This window comes from Erinaceus europaeus, chromosome 19, assembly GCF_950295315.1.
Source record: "Erinaceus europaeus chromosome 19, mEriEur2.1, whole genome shotgun sequence".
Lineage (NCBI taxonomy): Eukaryota > Metazoa > Chordata > Mammalia > Eulipotyphla > Erinaceidae > Erinaceus > Erinaceus europaeus.
In genome coordinates this window covers 56,781,899-56,802,600 of record NC_080180.1, presented here as the reverse complement: position 1 = coordinate 56,802,600, position 20,702 = coordinate 56,781,899, and the positions used below count along the sequence as shown (strand labels likewise).

At 47.2% G+C, this 20,702-nt stretch overlaps 2 protein-coding genes across 3 annotated transcripts in view; both read left to right on the top strand.

Annotated features, from left to right (window-relative positions):
• The window catches only part of SMAD1 (SMAD family member 1), a 118,243-nt gene extending 112,191 nt beyond the window's left edge, over positions 1-6,052 (top strand). Inside the window, exon 7 of the mRNA XM_060179011.1 lies at positions 5,933-6,052. Within this exon, the coding sequence (XP_060034994.1) occupies positions 5,933-6,037 (105 nt within the window). The 3' untranslated portion in view covers positions 6,038-6,052. The remainder of the gene's footprint in view (positions 1-5,932) is intronic.
• An 877-nt stretch (positions 6,053-6,929) lies between these two features.
• Positions 6,930-20,702, top strand: part of MMAA (metabolism of cobalamin associated A) — a 28,648-nt gene continuing 14,875 nt past the window's right edge. For both annotated transcript variants that reach the window (XM_060179013.1, XM_007528458.3), the window contains exons 1-2: positions 6,930-6,983; positions 20,195-20,688. In XM_060179013.1, coding sequence (XP_060034996.1) covers positions 20,256-20,688 — 433 coding nt within the window. In that variant the 5' untranslated portion in view covers positions 6,930-6,983; positions 20,195-20,255. The remainder of the gene's footprint in view (positions 6,984-20,194; positions 20,689-20,702) is intronic.

The window sequence follows — 20,702 nt, the reverse complement described above, 5'->3', positions numbered from 1 at the left end:
TCTTAAATATATCAATGAAATAGATATTTTCTTGCCAATTTAGCATAGTTAGTTTATTTTGAAACAATCTTGGAGAGTGGGGGAGATAACATAATGGTGATGCAAAAATATTTCCATGCCTAAAGCAACAAAAGTTTCAGGTTCAATCCCCAGTAGCACCTTAAACCAGAGCTGAGCAGTGCTCTGGTAAAAATAACAAAAATAAAATAATAATAATTGAATAAATAAATACCCATAATCCAGTTCACAGTTGTCTTTAATTAGACCAATCTCCAACTTTTTGTTGTTGTCGTTTCAAGTGTTATTGTCATTAATGAAAAGACCAGACAAACACATTCTAAGTTCATTTGAGAATCCTATGTTTACCCCCTTTTGCCTCACCTCCTGCTCCTCAGGCTTAGAGTAAATTCTTCTGGCAAGAATGCTGCCTCGCTGTTCATTCAGTAAGCTTGGAGTAATAGGTGAGTGCCCCTCCCCTGATGTGTGGTGTTAGAAATTCTTTCCAGGAAGTCTCTTGGAACATTTTGCAAAGGGCTTAAGGTCTCTAGAAGACAGTTTAGGGAACTCCTGGATTGGGGTAGGGAGGGGTGGCAATGTTTAAGCACTTGTAGAATGGCAAGCTGTGAGAACTAAACATTTACTTCAGTGACACTGAGATAAAAAGCGTTATCATTCAGCTAAAATTATAATATCACGAAGATGCTAAGGCCAGTATTTCATCTCTCCTGTTCTAACAAACAGCTGAGGGAGTTTCTAGCCACTCCCAGGTGCAAGTGCAAGCCCCCCTTGGACAGTGAGGCTCTGGTTGCTGACACAAATGTAACGATGACTTCCTGTCACGATCATATCTACTCCACAGAGGCGGATCCTCTTCAGTGTCTATTAAAGCAAATATTGCAAAAGTTTGGTTTTCTCTGAACAACCTAGGACTCACAGAAAACCCAGGTCAACTCCTTTCTACTTAATCTTAACAGGCTAAGAATAAAATCATTGAGGATGGGGACATAACTTAGTGGTTATGCGGAAGACTCTCACGCCTGAGGCTCCAAGGTTCCAGCTTTATCCCCAGCACCACCATAAGGCAAAACTGAGCAGTGCTCTGGGAAAAACAAACAAACGAACAATGACTTTTGTGGCCTGGGAGGTGGTACAGTGGACTTAAAAGCATGAGGTCCTCAAATAAATCCCTCTCTCCACTTTTACCGGTTATTTCTATCAGGAACAACACAACAGACCCCTTTGCTTGCCCCCATAGGACTTTGCCCTCAACTTGGATCAACAATGGTAGAGAATGTGTTGAAGGGAGGATGGACAACATACTCTATGCGACACCTGAGGAAGATGGGTCGATATTAGGGAAGCATGGAATGTTCCTACTCATGAACACACAATGTGAACTCAGATCTACAGGGATGCAGAGGTCACATAGGCTCCTAAGCTGAATATAGGCCCCAGATCACATCAAATCAATGGGGTTTACAGTCAACAATATTTGTACCCCTTTCCCATATTAGGGAGCTACTCTCTTCCCTGATCCAGCTTTCTGGTCCTTTTCCCAGCCATGACATCATCTTCCCAGACAATAACTTGGATCCACCTACATATCAGATTTCAGGCTTGTTGGGCTGCTTCTAAATTCTGCTTCTAAGACCCCCTCTGTTGCATTGCTTGTGGTCTATTTACATAATCATTGTTTTGTTTGAACTGGTTTAATCCCCACTGGTTCAAGCTCTTTTTCCTTTTCCCCACCCCCTATCCTAAGTACATCCTCTTCTAACCTGATACTTCCGCCTCAGGAGATATATAAGGACAGGATTGTGATTAGAGATAGCTAGATCGAACTGCATCCCCGCTCGTCAATAAAGACTGAACTGCGTTCCCAGTTCAGCCATGAGTCCCTGGTCATCTCTCTCACACCCACGAAGCTAGCCCGGCATTTGGCACCTGATACAGGGACCGGCACCAACGTGGGACCTAACCCGCCCATCCCCCAGATAAGTAAAGCCATTTGGCTACCTCTCCACTATGGGCTGCCTTTCAACTTATGAAGAGGTTTCCCAAAACCTCTACTCTTTCTTCATGAGACAGTTACTCTGTCTCTGGAACATTTTGCTCTGGGCCACACTTTGGGTCCCTGACTGGGAACTTAGGTTCCTTATGACCGTGATTGTAGAGTTTGGGAGATGCATGGAGATTTCCCCTGGGACTTTCTGGACTCTGTCTCACATGTTTCCTTCAGAGAAGGACTACTCTAACTTGAAGAGCATTCTCCAGTACCCTGGAAGTCCCCAAGAATGGAGACACGTGGTTAGTTCTACCCTCCTGATTCGATTCTTTCTTCAATGGGAAGACGTTTTTAAAAATGGGTGCCTGCAGCAATCCAGTAGGAACCGTCAGAAGCACCCTCAATGGAATTTTGAGGAGCTTTTTGGACTAGGATGCCCTCCAGGGACTCATGATGCTACATGTAAGTGAATTACAGCTGTCCTCTTCACATGAAAAAGCATCTGCTCAAATGGAACCCCCAGAAATCCATTTGGACCCCTGTTCTCTGACATCACCCACAAAATGGCTTGACTATAACGCACCTCCCAAAACCAATGATGTGACCTGGCACGAGCTGAAAAAACAGATTCACAGACTCCAAAGCTCACTCTCTATAGAAAAGCAGAATTCCGGTGGCTGACCTTTCCCATCAAGACAGACATGCAGCGTTTCATCCCCTGGCATTTCTTCCATGGTCATCTGCTTTGTACTGAAACTTCTATCGGACTTACTGGTACACCTCTTGGACACTTTACACAACTTTACAGCAGCTTCCCTTTACGCTGCTGGTTTTCTCAAAGACTGACCATAGCAGTCCATGAACTTTGCAGCCAGCAGCCTTGGGACTCTAAAGGCCATGCACCCTCACCTGCAGGCCCTGTCCCCAGGGGTAGGAAACCCTCCCTCCTTACTAGGTCCTACCCACAGAGACAGGAAATGCCCCCAGAGGCAATGATGCCCACAGAGGAAGGAAATGCCCCCAGAGGCAAGAGATGCCCCCCAGAGGCAGGAAACGCCCTTTTGCCTGCTAGGCACTGTCCTTTGAGACAGGAAACACCCCCTCAGGCCTCCCCTTGGCATCACACTGGTTCTTGCTGCTCTCCTACTTGTTCCTCCCTGTTTTGTGCAAGTTCTTTTGAAAATGCCTGTATGATATTGGTTTCTGTTCACCCACACTCCTGATACTATGGCCATTAGTTAAAAAGAAAGGGGGAAATGTTGGTCTGCTTCTAAATTCTGCTTCTAAAGACCCGTTCTGTTGCATTGTTTGTGGTCTATTTACATAGTCATTGTTTTGTTCGCACTGGTTTAATCCCCACTGGTTCGAGCGCTTTTTCCTTCTCCCCACCCCCTATCCTAAGTACATCCTCTTCCAATCTGACACTTCTGCCGATACATATATCACTTCCGGAGATATATAAGGACAGGATTGTGATTAGAGATAGCTAGATCGAACTATATCCCCACTCATCAACAAAGATTGAACTGTGTTCCTAGCTTAGCCATGAGTCCCTGGTCATCTCTCTCATGCCCGCAAGCTAGCCTGGCACAGGCTCAGGGAAGAAAAAACAAAAACAAAACTAGTATAGTTTTTGAATATAACTAAAATATGCCTACTAGCTATCTACAAAATGGAGAACCCCCCAACATTTCATCTGCACTATTCCAGCCTTTAGGTTCATGATTGTTCAACAATTTGTTTGGCTTTGTATGTTAACTCTCTTTTCAGCCACCAGTTCCAGATGCTAGCATTATGCCGACCAGACTTCCCTGGACAGACAACCCCAACAATGTGTCCTGGAGCTCTGCTTCCCCAGAGCCCTTCCCCACTAGGGAAAGAGAGAGAGAGGCTGGGAGTATGGATTGACCTGTCAACGCCCATGTTCAGCAGGAAAGCAATTACAGAAGCCAGACCTTCCACCTTCTGCATCCCACATGACCTTGGGTCCATACTCCCAGAGGGATAAAGAATAGGAAAGCTATCAGGGGAGGGGATGGGATATGGAGTTCTGGTGGTGGGAATTGTGTGGAGTTGTACCCCTCTTACCCTATGGTTTAGTCAATGTTTTCTTTCTATAAATAAAAAATATTTTTAAAAAAAGCATGAGGTCCTGAGTTGGATCCCTTGAATCAAATGTGCCAGAATGGCGTTTTTTGGTTCTTTCTCTCATAGATAAATAAATATTTAAAACAGCAACAACAAAACACCTTTACTACTGCACTCCACACTAATGTAATAAAAATAAGCAAGTTCACTGAAATCCTTACAGATAAGTGCATTTCCCTTCCATGATTTGTGGGAAGGTTTGTAGGACAAGGTCCTAGCTTTTGGACAAGACCTCAGCAATTTTCACTGTGTGTGTACTTCCAAAGGCTGATTTTGATTATATTTTGAGAGGTACATTTTACAGGTTAGCTGCAAATAAGCCATTGTTTCCAAGTCACTTAGGAAAAAAAAAACATCTAAAACTTTAAATACACCTAGTTTTTGGTATTATATGCCATTGATGAAGTATCAGGAGTATGCAGTGAAACAGTAAGGATGCACAGACCAAAGACTCACCCTGGCTTGGAGGATGCCCATTCCCATCCTTACACTTACAGCTTCTCCTTGCATTTCATTTACAAAGCATAATGAAAGAAGTGTCAACATCTATCTAAAAACATGTCAACCTATATCTAACACTGTGGGAGAACTAGAGTGGTTACATATAGGGGTGGAGATGGGGACACATCATTGGTGACGGGAGTGGTGAAAAAGACTATAAACCATTACTCAACAAAGCTCTAAAGTTGAGGAAAAAAAATTGAACTGCCACTTTAATAATGGCCCTTTTGGTCACTATCAGGCCACCCCATCATCTGGGTTCCTAGCCAGGGAATCCTGGGATTCCTATATACATATGATGGGCCTAGACCTCTAACAGATCCTTCCCTCCACCATCCCTAGTCATCTCCATCAGGAACAACATCATAAACCCTTTTATGGGCCTCTACAGGACCTTGCCCTCAGTGTGGAATAACAATGGTAGAAACTGCCCCACTCTCAGAAGGGAGGCTGGATCAACATACTCTGCCACTAGAGGAAGACGTCCTGAAATGACAGCAGCCTAGAATGTTCCTAGCTGTGACCATGAAATGTGAGCTCAGCCTGACAGGGATGCAAAGGCTACACAGGCTCCTGTGCTAACTATGAATAGACATGGGCCCTAGGTCAGATCAATAGGGTTTACAGCTAACGGTATTTATATACTTTTTCCATATTCAGGAGTTACTTTTTGCCCTGATCCAGCTTTTTAGACCTATCTCCAACTTTGGTACCAGCTTCCCAGACAATACTTTTAGCCCATCTGCATGTTAGCTATTGGGTTTAGTCAAAGTCAAATTAGTAAAGTTGGGGGGTCGGGTGGTAGTGCAGCGGGTTAAGCCCAGGTGGCATGAAGGCAAGGACCTACGTAAGGAGCCCAATTCAAGCCCCCGGCTCCCCACCTGCAGGGGGGTTGCCTCACAAGTGGTGAAGCAGGTCTGTAGGTGTCTTTCCTTCCCCCTCTGTCTTCCCTTCCTCTCTCCATTTCTCTCTGTCCTATCCAAAAATGACATCAATAACAACAATAACCACAACAACGATAAAACAACAAGGGCAACAAAAGGGAAAAAATGGCTTCTAGAAGCAGTGGATTCATAGTGCAAGCACCAAACCCCAGCAATAACCCTGGAGGCAAAAAAAAAAAAAATTAGTAAAGTTATGGGCCCCTTGGAATATACCTAAAATAGACTTCCTAACTTCTTCCAGGATGAGGACCCTAAATCTCTTCTGCTATATTCCTACCTTTAGGTTCCTGATTATTAAACAATTTGTTCTGCTTTATATCTTAATGCTTTTCAGCCACCAAGTTGTAGATGCCACTATGACACCAACCTGACTTCCCTGGGCAGACGACCTCACCAATATGTCCTGGAACCTCACCTCCCCAGAGCCCTGCCCCACTAGGGAAAGACAGGAACAGGCTGGGGGTATGGATTCACCTGTCAACACCCATGTCCAGTGGAGAAGTGATTACAGAAGCCAGATCTCCCACCTTCTGCACCCCATGAAGATCTTTGGTCCATACTCCCAGAAGGAAAAATAATAAGGAAGCCTCCAACAGAGGGGATGGGATTTGATGGTGGCCGAAATTATATGGAATTGTACCCCTCTTATGCCACAATCTTGTCGATCATTATTAAATCACTAATAAAATTATATTAATGGGAAAAAAGTATGCTGCATTTCTCATTGTGACCTTTATAAATACCCATTGCCCTTTCCCCACATATTCCAAGTGACTGACATCTTTTACCTTTAAATACACATTGTCACCGTCCAGTGTCCAGTGTAGACTCATGTGGAATTCACAGGATTTCAATCGAGTAATTAATTAAAATTTTTTCCTATTAGTGATTTAATATTGATTTACAAAATTGTAAGGTAACAGTGGTATAATGCCATACCTTTCCCATCACAGAGTTCTGTGTCCCCATTCCCTCGAGGATGAAAAACGGCTAGTCCTTCAGATGTCGAAAATCACACTGACATCTTTAAAACAATACAAAAAAGGACAGAAAGGGAGCTATGTCTTGGCTGAACATGGAGTATTAAATCCTACAGGCCGGCAACCTGGGCGAGCCTGCGCGGCCATGCTCTTGGGGTGTGGCTGTAGCCCCGCCCCTCGCCTTGGCCCCGCCCCGCGGCCCGTTCCCTGGCCCTGCCCAGCGGTCCGCTCTCTGGCCCCGCCCCACTCTCTGACTCCGCCCACTCCCCGCCCCGTCCCCCCAGGTCACAGGTCCAGCTCAGCCATTGGACACACTGCGCCTGCGCGCCACAGCGCGTGCGCAAACGCGGGGCGGGGCGCGCCGGAAGAGGCGGGGCTTAGCTACACTTCCGTGGCCACGGGCGGGTGAGTGTGGGGCGGGGGCGCGAGCGGAGCGGGTCGGGTTGCCGCCGGGGGCCTGGTGGGGGTGACCCTCCCTGGCGTCGGGGGCGCCCCCTGGAGGCGTCGGGGTGGGGAAGGAAGCGGAGGAGCGCTGGAAGGGGCGGCGCTGCGGGTCCGTGTGTAGACGCAGGCGCTGCTTCCGGAGGCGCGGAGCTGCATGTGCGGGTTGTCCCCGCCCGGAGCAGCCGTGCGGATCTCCAGCGAGGCGGCTGGGCCGGGGTGCACGGCACACTCGCCTTGGATGGGATAAAGCCCGCTTTGCAAAAGTCAGGCCGCAACGGCAAGCCGCAAAGCGTCCCCAGGTTGTGTCCGTGGCTGCTGCCCAGGCACACTGCACTTGTGCATGCCCTCCTGTCTGTGAAGGTGTGTTGATTGTGCACCGGTGATCACAGGAAAGGCTGCAGAGCTCCCCTTGGCTTTGGCTTGGGGCGGCGAGCCCGGGACCCCAGGCCTGCAAGCCCCGTGCTGCAGCGATGTGGGCTTCTCACGAGACGCTGTCAGCCCCCGTGGTAAATAAGTTTCATTTATTACCTTTCTCCTGCCACCAGGACCTTGCATCTGCTCAGTCCCACTCGTCGCAGTGGACAGACAGACACAGCGCCCTGCCCTGCTCCTCCAACACCTCCCCCTTGTGTGGTGTTTTCCCGGGGATGGACCGGAGGTGTGAACCCCGGCTGAGCACAGGGTGTGCTCTCTGGGTCCGTTCTCTGTCAACCCCCTTAAAGTTTCTATCGCTATAACCCTCGGGTTGTGCTCTCATACATGCCCAATAGAATAACTCAGAACAACTATAGCGTTTCCAGGTTGGTAGAAGAACATCATTTCCTGAAGCCGGTGCAGATTCTTGATCTTTTTTGGCGTCATTTGCAGGTGTCCAGCGTATTATTATTATTATTATTATTATTATTATTATTATTATTTTTACTGTAGTCAACACTCCTCTTGTCTTTTGGTGTGCAAGGTCATAAGAGTTTTTTTTTTTTTTTTTTTAAAGATGAACGGTTCTATCAGGAGAGACAGCACAGATACAAGAGGTTGTGTAAATTTAAGAAATGTAAATCACAGAAAGTATTTGAAGAAAGCCCGTATTTGGCATTAAAAGTACTGGTGAGTGGTTGAAAAATTTGCCTCTCAGCTCATTTTTTGGCCTGTGGATTCTTGGATTCTGGTACATAGTCCGGAAACATCCTCCAACACAAGCCCTAGATCTCTTTAAGGAGAAAAAGCAATTCTTTATTTATTCAATTATTTTAACCACAGCATTGCTCAGTTCTGATTTATGGTGCCACAATGTATTGAACCTGGAACTTCAGAGCCTTAGGTATGAAAATCTGTTGCAGAACCACTATGCTATCTCCTCTGCCCCCTAGACTCTATAGATTTTTTTTTTCTGTTGAACCCATCAATTCAGGTATACACACACACACACACACACACACACACACACACCCTCTTCCTGGAGCCATGTAGAGCCAATTGGTGACCTCTGTAGATTATTACTTGAGTGAATGTTCCAAAGTCATTGGCATGAAAAATACCTGGGGAAAATTCCTGAAAATTACTACAGGAAGGGTGTTCAGAAAGCGGGTTGGGAGTCAGGCAGTAGCTCAGTGGGTTAAGCGCACGTGGCGCCAAGCGCAAGGACTGGGTAAGGATCCGGGTTGGAGCCCCCAGCTCCCCACCTGTAGCAGTGAAGCAGGTCTGTGGGTATCTTTGTCTTCCCATCCTCTCTATTTCTGTCTTCCCATCCTCTCCTCTCTGTCTTCCCATCCTCTCTGTCTTCCCATCCTCTATTTCTCTCTGTCTTAGCTAACAACAACAATAATAACTGCAACAACAATAAAAAACAACAAGGGCAACAAAAGAGAATAAATAAATATATATAAAAAAGAAATATTTGCTCTTAAAAAAAAAAAAGAAAGCTGGGGTTTAAGCTGAGGCAGTTAGGAGAGGCCATAGAGGAGGAAGATTTAACAGGTAAATAAAATCACAGTTGGAAAGGAAGCGACAGGTTTGGAAGGTAATGAGTGAACTTTTCCAAGAAGAGCTCTGAAAAGACAAAAGCTACATACATGGGGAGGGGGGCGGTGGCGGGAAACCAACTGGTTTGGTAAACTCTACAGGGTCAGGCTGGACTCTTACCTTGTGAGAACCAGACTTGAATTTGTATTCAAAAGCTTACCCCCGAGTTCCTAATTCAGGAGATCTGAGGCTGGGGTGGGGTGGGCAAAGAATTTCCCCTTCTCATCAGTTCTCATTTTTGCCGCTGCTGCTGTTGTGCTGGGGACCATGCTCTGAGAACCACTGTCCTAGGGTGTGGGACACGTGCTACACTTGAGTATGAGTCCCACTGTGAAGTCCAAGACCAAGGACTGGGGAAGGAGGAGAGCGGAAAAGGAGGGTGGGGGAGAAGACAAGAAAAGGTTCTTTACAGCTCAGAACTAGGCCTTTGTGCCTACACTTTTTTTTTTTTGTTTTGTTTTGTGTTTTGTTTGTTTTTTGCCATCACTTTCATTTCATACTCACTATGGCAAGCCGTAATATTTTCATATCAAGAGAGGTAGAGGTTGCCTGGGTGCCAGAACTGGTCTCAAGCTCCCTAAAACCTGTTCAACTTTGAATTAAAGTGTTAACAATTGAACTGAGTCAGGATGCTTAGTGGTGGTCAAATTTAAGAGAAATAGACACGTCCCAAGCTGCTTGAAACCTGAACATAGAAACTGGGAAGTCTTGAGTCTTGATGAAAAGAAAAAGTGAACAGAAGTAGCCCTGCAGGAATTCATTTTCTGTTCTGTTACTCTTATATAACAATGACCTATTTAAAAAGTCACTCTACCAAACATTTGCCGAAATTATTCAAAAAGGAGAAAATGGGGCCTTTCTGTGGGGCTGGTGGGAGAAGGTAAGGAGAATCCTGGCATCTGAGCACTGATCTTCAGATCATAAAGATGTTAGCCCTGAGAAATAGAGACGCAGCCAGGACACTGCCCTCCCCGTCTGAATTGTGCCGCACCTCAGCCACTGACCTAATGTATTGATTTTGGAAATCCTGTTTGCTTTTTCGTGCCAGACTAGTTATTGAAATTGAGAATATTCATTGGATCAGTTTCAAGACAAATATCTCAAGCCAGACGGGCTGCTGCTGAGCAAACTTTTAATGAAAGAAAATATCCATATATTGAAATCAGACTTTGGAAAAGAAAGTCCTTAAAATAACATGTATTTATTGTCAAATCTAGAAAAATGTCCGTCTTCAGACCTGACTAACTGCATAATCAGCACAGTGGGAGTTACTGACCCACACGGAATTTCCTCACACACTCAGTCCTGCAGGCAGTCTACTGGGCTGTAGACGGGGAGAAAGCTTGCAGCCTTGGCAAGACTGACATCTGGGGAAAATGCTCACACACCAGTGGGATCAGCACTGTAATAGACAGACATGACCCACACATGAGGAGAGCTAGGAGTGTGACTGCATGGGCTTGGGCAGGAGGCTGGGTGGGGCTGTTCAGAGTAGACACTGGAGTTGATACTTGAAGGGAGAGGAGGAGTGTGGCAGATGGGAGGGAGAAGGATTTCCAACCAGAGGAGTGTCAGAGTAATGGCCAGGGTGGGTCATCGGTGTGTCTTGCGTTGTGCCAGAGTGATGCTCTAGCCGCCCCCCCCCCCCATCTTCTCATGAACAAACAGCCTAGGGTGGTATCTTAGTGGAAGAACTCAGACATCTACATGTGCAAAGACTCCGGTTCAGTTCCTCGCAGCACATAATGGAATTGAGTGGTTCTCTGGTTCCTCTCTATCTCATTAAATCCATATTTAAAAGAAAAATAGAGTGGGAAGACAGCATGATGGTTATGCAAAAAGACTTGTGTGCCCGATGCTCTGAGGTCCCAGGTTTAATTCCCAGCCCAGCCATAAGCCAGAACTGAGCAGTGCTCTGGTCGCTTTTTCCATCTCTGTCTCTATCTCTCTTTCTGTTATTTCTCTCATTAAAAAGAAGTTAAAAAAAAAATCTAAAAAATTAAAGAGAAGTCAGCATTAGAGTGTGTGATAGAGGTGGACACTGTTTTTGTAAGACTTTCAGCTTCTCTGCCTGTGTGCAACTAATGTAAATGTACTACTTCAGTCAGAGCTGATATTTTATTAAATGTGTGTGTGTGTGTGTGGGGGGGCTTTTAGGAAGCTCTGTGACCTGTCCATGTGAACCTCCCTCCAGGGGAGGGCTTGCAGTTCCTGCCCAGGCCTGCACTGGGCCCACTTGGTATTTTGCATCAGATGCTCACATGTTGATATTCTGGGTACAAAGAATGGTTGTGCTTTCAGGCACGGTGCTGAATGTTACAAACGAGGGAGATGTTCCCTTGCACATCAGTAGTGTTTGCCTCAAAATCGTAGGACAAAAACCATACAGCCATTCATTGAAATTCATACAGAAATTCAGCCATACAGAAATTCACTGAAGGGGGTTATGCAGTAGTGCAGTGGGTTAAACGTATATGGCACAAAGCGCAAGTGCCAGTGTAAGGATCCCGATTTGAGCCCCCAGCTCCCCACCTGCGGGGGGGGGGGAGTGAAGCAGGTCTACAGGATCTATCTTTCTCTCCCTCGCTCTGTTTTCCCCTCCTTTCTCAATTTCTCTCTGTCCTATCCAACAACAATGCCATCAATAACAACAACAACAATAGTAATAACCACAACAATGATAAAACAACAACAGCAACAAAAAGGAAAAAAAAAACAGCCTCTAGGAGCAGTGGATTCATAATACAGGCACTGAGCCCCAGCAATAACCCTGAGGACAAAAAAAAAAAAAAAAAGAAATTCAGTGAAACAGTTTGACTCAGGTATAAGCCAAGTCCATTGGCATCTTCCCATCAGAGAACAGGGGGAAATGCTTGGTTCCATGAGTACATGAAATCCTTCTCCTTTACCTCTGGGATTCTGCCACCCATGTGGATTTAATGATTCTCCTGCTGACATATATCCCAAGGTAAAAAGTTGCTCATACAAGTTTCTGGAGACAGAAATTGAGAGGGAAGTGGGAGACACAGAGGGAGAAGGGACACCTCTACACTGCTTACCACTCATGAATCATTCCCACTGCAAGTGGGGACTGGGGGCTTGAACCTGGGTCCAGAGGCATGGTAATATGTGTGCTCTACTGGGTGTGTGCCTCTGCCCAGCCCCTTCTAGCGTTTGCCCTTCTTCCATAGCCAGTCAACAGCGTCAGGTTGAGCCTGATGTAAAGTTTCGAGACCTCCTTTGAATCTGGAGAGGTGGCAGTCGTTGACTATGTGGGTCATAGTCTGTCTGGAGCCGCAGGGGCAGTTCGGGTCGTCTCTGGCTCCCCAGCGGTGGAACATAGCGGCGCACCGGCCATGGCCTGTTCGATAGCGATGGAGGAGGGCCCAATCATAACGTGCTAGGTCAAAGCTGGGTTGACGCTTGCAGGGGTCTGTGATGAGGTGTTTGTTCTTGACCTCAGCTGACTGCCAACTCTGTTTCCAAGAGACTGGAACAGAGAAGTTCAGTGTAGGCGTAGGGGACCAGATTGGGTGATGAGACGTCAAGCGTTGGACAGGGTGGGCGAAGATATCTGCGTATATTGGCAGGTCCGGTCGAGCGTAGACGTGGGAAATGAACTTAGATGATGCTGCATCCCAACGAATATCTGGCGGGGCGATGTTGCTAAGAACTGGCAGTCATGGAACCGAGGTGGAACGGATGGTTCCAGAAATTATCCTCATGGAGGAATATAATTTGGAATTGACCAAGTGGACATGGGGCTACAGAACCATCCTGGGGCACAGTATTCTGCAGTGGAATAGCATAATGCCAGAGAGGATGATCGTAGTGTGGAAGCGCTCGCGCCCCATGAGGAGCTGGCCAGTCTTGCAATGATGTGATTCCTCGCGCCCACCTTTGCTGCAGTTTTTATGAGATGTTCGTGAAATGACAGAGTGCGATCGAGAGTAACGCCAAGATAGACTGGCTGGGCTTCATGCCGGATTCTCGTATCGCCAAGCTGCACATTAAGCTCACGCGAGGCCGAGGCATGGTGTAGATGGAAAACAGATGATACCGTTTTTGCAGTGCTAGGGATTAGTTGCCATTGTTTACAGTAATCAGATATCAGAGACATGTCTTTCGTGAGTGTTTCCTCGAGGATGTCGAACTTTGATGCCTGAGTTGCACAGCACATGTCATGGGCGTAGATGAACTTCCTTGAAGAAGTTTCTGGGAGGTCATTGATGTAAATATTAAATAGCGTAGGAGCCAGAACAGAGCCCTGGGGGAGGCCACTTGAGACAAGTCTCCATCTGCTAGACTTGTCACCCAGATGTACCCGGAATCTTCTGTTTTGGAGAAGAAACGATATAGTGTTGGCCACCCATGGAGGCAGGCATCTTGAGATCTTGACTAGGAGACCACGGAGCCAAACCGTGCCCAGCCCCTGATACTGGCATTCAAAAAAATTATGGACTCCTTTCAAATCTGGCTGGCTGTGTAGATTTATGTGTATTTGTTCTGGATTAATCTCTCGGGAACAGGACAAAATATTTTTTAAAAAAATACTAGCAATGGATTTATCACCAAATCCACTGTTGGAATCAATCACTGATGAGATTGGCACACAGTATGAAAACCGCATTTCTCTTTCAGCCAAAACAAAAAAGAATAATTGAGGTAAGCAGCCTGCCCTGGCAGTTGCATATTCACTCAGATAGAAAGAGCGGTCAGAGCACCCTCAATGTGATCTAGATTTGCCACCATGCAGATCTAGACTTCAGAGACCCATCATTTCCCCCAAATGCTGCCACTGGCGGTGAGACCTGGGCCAGTGGGACAAAGCTTCCTGAGCCTCGCCTGCAGTGGGGTCTCCTCCAAGGGCCTGTGGCTTGGCCGCTGCCGGAACACGTCAGGATTCTCCACATGACCCATAAGCACCGGCGGACAGTGAGACTGTAGTCCTCGACCAACAGTCACTGAAAGGGAGCAGATGGCTGCCCCACCATTCAGACGGCCATCGCAGAGGGCTTGGCGGCACACCCAGAAAAATCAGCCCGCTGGAGGGATGTGGGGGGTGGGGTTAATAAAGCTCATATGGGGCCTGGGTGGTGGGACACCCTGTTGAGCACACACATCACCACACATAAGGATCCAGGTTCAAGACCCCAGTCCCCACCTGTGGGGGTGAATTGTCCTAAGTAGTGAAGCAGTGATGCAGGTGTCTCTCTGTCTCTCTTGTTCTCTTATCCCCTCCTCGTCTCTCAGTTTCTGTCTCTATAAAAAAAAGGAGAAATATTTTTTAAAACTGGCTGTGTCTGCACGCATCTATATGTTCATCTGTTTGGATAACTGGCTTTGCAGTTCAGAATGGACTGGCATGCTATTGTCACTGTCCTGGCTCCTTCTTTTCTGGGGTCCTTTAAGATCTGTCCTGACTCCGAAGGGCAGAGAACAGCAAAACCCAAACACACACACTAGCTGGGGTGGATTCTCCAGGAAAGACTGTGACTAATTTGTAAGAAATTACTGTTGTAAATGTTAGCACAGTCTGTATTACTATGTATTAGATTAGTTTTATTCATCTCATGTACTCGGGGAATGTGAATTTGCTCGCGTGATTGCAGATAAATTTATTTTCATCCAGTGAAGTTGTTATTGGGTTTCGATTTCTTACAAATTGATTTGTTTTAGAAGGTCAAATGCCCCCAGATGCCTTGACTCACTACAGGGCAGTTTAGAAGGTAGAATGTGTTAACACAGGTCTCGTCATGCAGGACGAGGTCACTGCTTAAGCCAGCCAGCCTGCCTGCCTTCTCTCTCTCTCTCTTTTTCTTTTTCTCTTTTTCTTTCTCTTCACTTTCTTTTTCTCTTTCTTTCTCTTTCTCTATCCCTTTCTCTTTCTCTTCACTTTCATTTTCTCTTTCTTTCTCTCTCTTTCCCTTTCCCTTTCTTTGCCAGGCTTACCTCTGGGTCTTAGTCCTGCATGATTTCTCTGCTCCCAGTGGATTCTTTATTTCGTCTTCTTCTTTTTCAGTAGAGGTCTGAAGCACAGAGAGAGAGAGAGAGAGAGAGAGAGAGAGCAGTCACTGCAGCACTGCTCATGATGCTCCTGTGTGATGGCCAAGGGCTAGAACTCGGGGCCTTGTGCACGGTAGGGTGTGCTCTCCACCAGGGTCCTCCAGCCTTTCTTTTCAGTATATAGTGTATCTGCTCAGCATAAAACAGACAACAGAGTAGCCACACTTAGTGCGTTTAGGGCCTTAAAGTTCATCAAGAGCTTCCTGTATACCCAGCACTATGCTAGATTCTGAGGACATCAAACTACTTTAAATTTTTTATTTTAATTTTATTTATTGGTCTTTTTGTGAAACTAGGGCCTCATAGGTGATCTCACTGCTTCAGGCTCCTTGGTTCATTCAAGGGTGGGGAGCCTTTTTCTGCAAAAGGTCATTTGAATCACTATGACATCATTCAAGGGCTATACAAAATTATCAACTTAAAAATTAGTACTCGCGGAGGCAAGGCAGTGGCACACATGGTTGAGCACACATGTGACAATGTGCAAGGACCCAGGTTCAAGCCCCTGGTCCCCATCTGCAGGGGGGAAAGCTTTTTGAGTGTTGAAGCAGTGCCTCAGGTGTCTCTTTCCCTCTCTGTCTCCACTACCCTCTCAATTTCTGACTGTCTTTATCTAATAAATAAAGATTAAAAACATATTAGTACTTAATGCTGCTATGAAAACACCTTGATATATTGAATTTTGAGTCCCACCTGCAGTTGCCTTGGTAGGGCCAGACCAGGTGATTTTGAGGCCATATGTGGGCCAAATGTTCCCCACCCTTGATTTAGACAGACACACAGACCAACCACACCAGTGACAGTTCCTCTGCTGCCATAGCACTTCCCATGTGGTGCCAGGGCTAGAACCCAGGCCATGTGTGTGGCAAGGCAGGCAGCCTGGTGAGCTACCTCAGCCTCTGAAAAAAAGACTGAGCTGCCGTCCCTTTTCTGAGAGGACTCTCGGCTGGAGCGAGGGATGGGAATTGGTGGGAGAGGTCTGTAAACAGGCAAGTCAGGAAACTGGGCAAATGCTGCCATGAGATGTGGGGAAAGCCTGGGAGCACGAGAGAGAGAGAGAGAGAGAGAGAGAGAGAGAGAGAGAGAGAGAGAGAGAGGACTGGTAGGAAGAGGAGAGGAAGTGTGCCTCAGAGGAGGTGAGAGGGCCAGGCGGTCTGCAGCATCATAAGCTGCTAGCAGTCACTTTGTTTTATGTTACCATGTGGTTCCCACACCAGTGGGGAAGAACTTAAAGGTAGCACTGGGAAATGGTAGAAATTTTTTTTGAAGCACCTTGTCCACCTGGAAGAAATCTTAGAAGCTAACCACACCTGGGAAGCTGTCACCCAGTAGGAAAGACAGGTGATCTCAGTGGACCAGTGAGGAGCTAGCCCGTTAGGAGAAGGAAAGAAGTATGACTGGGCCATCCTCTTCTTCCACTTGGGGGCGGGGGTGGGGGCTCTACCCCCACGAGCTATCTTTGCACTTCCATATTATCTTTGCAATAAAGAAGGATGCATTTTGTACACCCGATCACAGAGTCCCTGGTGATTTTCTCCAAGACTGTGACCCAACTCTCCTGAGAGTAAACTGTGGTCTGAGGACTTTCCACGGACCTACCCAGTTTCCCCACATTGCAAGGCAGGCCGAGTAGCAGAATGCTGCACAGAAGAGGGAGCTGCACATTGTGAACATCTGATGCTTACTGTAGCATATAAGTGGTTTTGTTTGTGGATAGACAGAGGAACTGAGAGGGAAGGGGACATGGGGGTGGGGGAGAGAGAGAGAATTTGCAACACTGCTGCACTGTTTATGCAGCTTTCTGCCTGCAGGTAGGGAGCAGGGGCTTGAACTCAGGTCCTTGTGCTTGGTAACATGTGCACCCAACTCCTGAGCTCACTTTTCCAAGACAGACAAAAAGCACTTCTTTGAGGTGGTGGGGGAGCCCATCCCTTGACCGGGCTGCTCACATCCAGGGCCACAGGCAGGACCAAGCCCTCCTCTTGTAAGGTCACTGTGCTCTTCTCCCAATGGAGGGGCCTGGTGACCACAGAGGGTCCACTGGAGGGGAGCCAGGACCAGCACTCATATTCAGGTCAGCTGATTAGCAACTTGACGTTTCATCTGCAGCTTTCATGCCCCTTGGCCAAGTCATGGGGCACATTCACAGTTTCCAGGGATTAAGACGGATGTCCTGGAGGCTGGGGTGTGTGTATGTGTGTGTGTGTGGGGGGGGGGCAGGGTATTGTCCCATCTTCTACAGTAGCATAGGCTTCTTTTAAAATATCAGCAAGAGGGAGTCAGGTTAAGTGCACATGGCATGAAGCAAGGGCTGGCTTAATGATCCCGGTTCAAGCCCCTGGCTCGGCTTCTCACCTGCAGGGGAGTCAGGTGAGAAGGTGAAGCAGGTCTGCAGGTGTGTATCTTTCTCTCCCCCTCTCTGCCTTCCCCTCCTCTCTCCGTTTCTCTCTGTCCTAACAGCAACAGCAACAACAACAATAATAACTACAACAATAAGGGCAACAAAATGGAAAATAAGTAAATATAAAAAATTTAAAAAAAATCAGCAAGATATGATCAGCCAGAACAAATAACAACTCATAAAAACATGTGGTGCCACTTACCCACAAAGATGACACTTGGGCACATGTATTCCTTCTGTGTGTTAGGAAGGTCGGTGCCAGGCCTCTTCTTTACTTCCGGTTCCATTATTGGTGACTTCACTTACTGTCACTGGCCTTGCTGCACACCCCCCCCCCCAGTATTGAGGCCACCTCATTTCGCCTTGGGCTCTGACCACTGAGGAACACGGTGTCTGCTTAGGGTCCTGCTGGAGAACTTAAGAGTGTCTGGCAGGTACTGAGTTACCTGCCCTCACTCAGGCCTCGCCTCCCAAAACCCCCCAGTAATCCAGGGGCAGCCCCACCTTTCCCGCAGTCTCAGAATAAAACTCCCCTTAAGGCCTCTTGCCTGTCCGCCTCTTTGACTTCCTCTCTCACACCCCCTCCTGCTCACTCAGGCCTCTTTTTCTCACCGCTCCAGGATGTGAACTTCAAGAAGGCAGGAGCTCTTATTCTCTTTGATGGAGTCATAACCTCAGTGCCAGCCTACTGCAAAGCCAGCTCCCAGTAGGTGCTCAGGCGATTGTGGAGTGAAGCCTTTGTGATCTCCTGTCCTCTTTTGCCAATATCTCCACATTACTCTGCTCTTTTGGGGGAATGTAACTTAGTTGGGTCATAAGAGGCGGTCATGAGAGGCCATGTTCGTGAAAGGGCTAGTCTGAAATAGTTCGGTTTTCTCTTAGGCTGCATGTGATAGCGTCCCACCTGCGTGGGGCCAGGGCTTGATTTGGCCCAGAGTCTGCCGAGCATGTTCTCTGTACTGGTGAAGCGTCCGTCTCCCTGCTTGTAGGCTGCCACCATCACTGTGCATTGGAAATGCTTCTTTCTTTTTTCGGAGAACACACAGTTAGTACTAGCTCTCTCCCTTTTGCCTGCAGGACTCTTCCTTCGCCTCAGGATCATTTCTGTAGGGGAACGGCCATGGAAAGTCAGAGGTCCAAGTCGTGGCCTGTCTCTGACTGACTGGCACTATCTGGCTCCCTCTCCACCTCCCCTCCTTTTAGAAATCAGTAATAATACCTGTCCAGTCATCCTCAGAAAGTTTTCTGAGAGAATAAAATGAAATAAAGTATTTGAGCATGGCTGAATAACTATTAAATGGCTGGCAGGTGGGATATGAAGTCAAGTCAGCAGATTGGAGACAAGAAAGAGAAAAAAAAAAACAACCTTATTATTTGCAACCTGTCAGGCTCCATCTGTCTATGAGAGTCGTGATGGGACAAGAAGGTCTTGGAGCTGGGTTCCGAGCTTCCGCCTGGCAATATGCGGAGAGAGTTGTTTCTCGAGGTCTGATCACTTGACAGCTCCTTTCCTTAGGCGGCCAGTGCCTTGTGCACTAGGCCTCTCGTGGCGAATCATTTTCCTTTGTGTAGCTACATAAGGTGGTAAGTGTTAACTAAACTTACTGTGCGAGTCACTTCACAGTGTCGATGATCCATGTTATACCACACACACTGCTTTTTCTATGCTGAGGCTTCCCTGTTGCAGGTCAGTTTTTTCAGATCGATAGACAGACAGACAACTGTAGCACCAGCATTTCCTCCTTTGTGGTGAGGGCCAGGCTTGAACCTGGATCATGTGCATGGCAAAGCAGGTGTACTTTCCAGGTGTGCTATTTGCTGCTCCTGTCTTTCTTTTTTAAAGATTTATTTGAGAGAGAGAAAGGAGAGAATCAGAGCCTCACCCTAGTGTGTAGGCTGTTGCATTGCATACCTTAAACTTAGTGTTGGAAGTCTGTTGTAGCACAATAAAAACTGAAAAAATAAGGGAGTCAGGCGGTAGCGCAGCGGGTTAAGCACTCATGGCGCAAAGCACAGGGACTGGAGTAAGGATCCCAGTTCGAGCCCCCAGCTCCCCACCTGCAGGGGATTCACTTCACAGGCGGTAAAGCAGGTCTGCAGGTGTCTGTCTTTCTCTCCCCCCCGTCTTCCCCTCCTCTCTCCATTTCTCTCTGTCCTATCCAACAACGACAACGACATCAATAACAACTATAACTACAACAGTAAAACAACAAGGGCAACAAAAGGGAATAAATAAATATTAAACTGAAAAAATAGTTATAATAAATATGTTTGTAAGAATTAAATAAGCTTATGTCTTCAGTGCCTGCACTGGTGAGTGTACCTCCCACTCCCCCCCCCCCACTCTCTCATTTTGGTAGAGAGAATAAAAGCCCAGTTCTCAGAGGGACTTGACTAAAAAATCGCACATATCTGAGGTGAGGGAACTGCAAGCTCCATAGAGAGAAATGTAAGAAGAATGGCCACCCTGGATGGGTCTTGGTGTATCTCTGGTTCCACAGCCGAGAGGCACTCCCACCCTGGGGTGGCTCTACTAACTACAGACCAGGGGGTCTGCTAAGAAGCACACATCCCTGTCTGCTCTCCGGGACCCTATCATTATGTGTTTTAGGAGATTTATAGCAAATACCACACTGGTCATTTTATCACCTCATCGGCTCTGTTAATGTGTCTTCCTTTCTTCCAGGGAGGCCACAAATCACACCACATCTAAAAAGTTGCCAGCACTTTGCCCAGTGACAGCCAGAATGAAGCCTTCTCTGTTCCTGCAGCGCCTTCACCAGAGTCTCCTGAAAGGCCTGCTGCGGCCACCCCTCCGCCACCACTTCCTCTGCCACTCAGGCACGCACCTCAGAGCAGGACTGCCCCCAAAGTCTCCGCCCCCTCGTGCAAAGTGGGTGCCGCCACCCTATGGTTCTGCGAGAACGAGAGCGCTCTGTGCACAGAGCACCTTACGGTCACACACAGAAGGGCTTTCGGACAAAGAACAAAGACTCGTGGATAGACTTTACACCGGCTTGATCCAAGGGCAGAGGGCCTGCTTAGCAGAGGCCATAACCCTGGTAGAATCAACTCACAGCAGGAAAAAGGAAGTGGCCCAGGTGCTTCTTCAGAAAGTGCTGCTCTACCAAGGACAGCAGGAGCGGCGAAATCAAGGAAAGCCCCTGGCCTTTCGAGTGGGTTAGTGCTTGCAC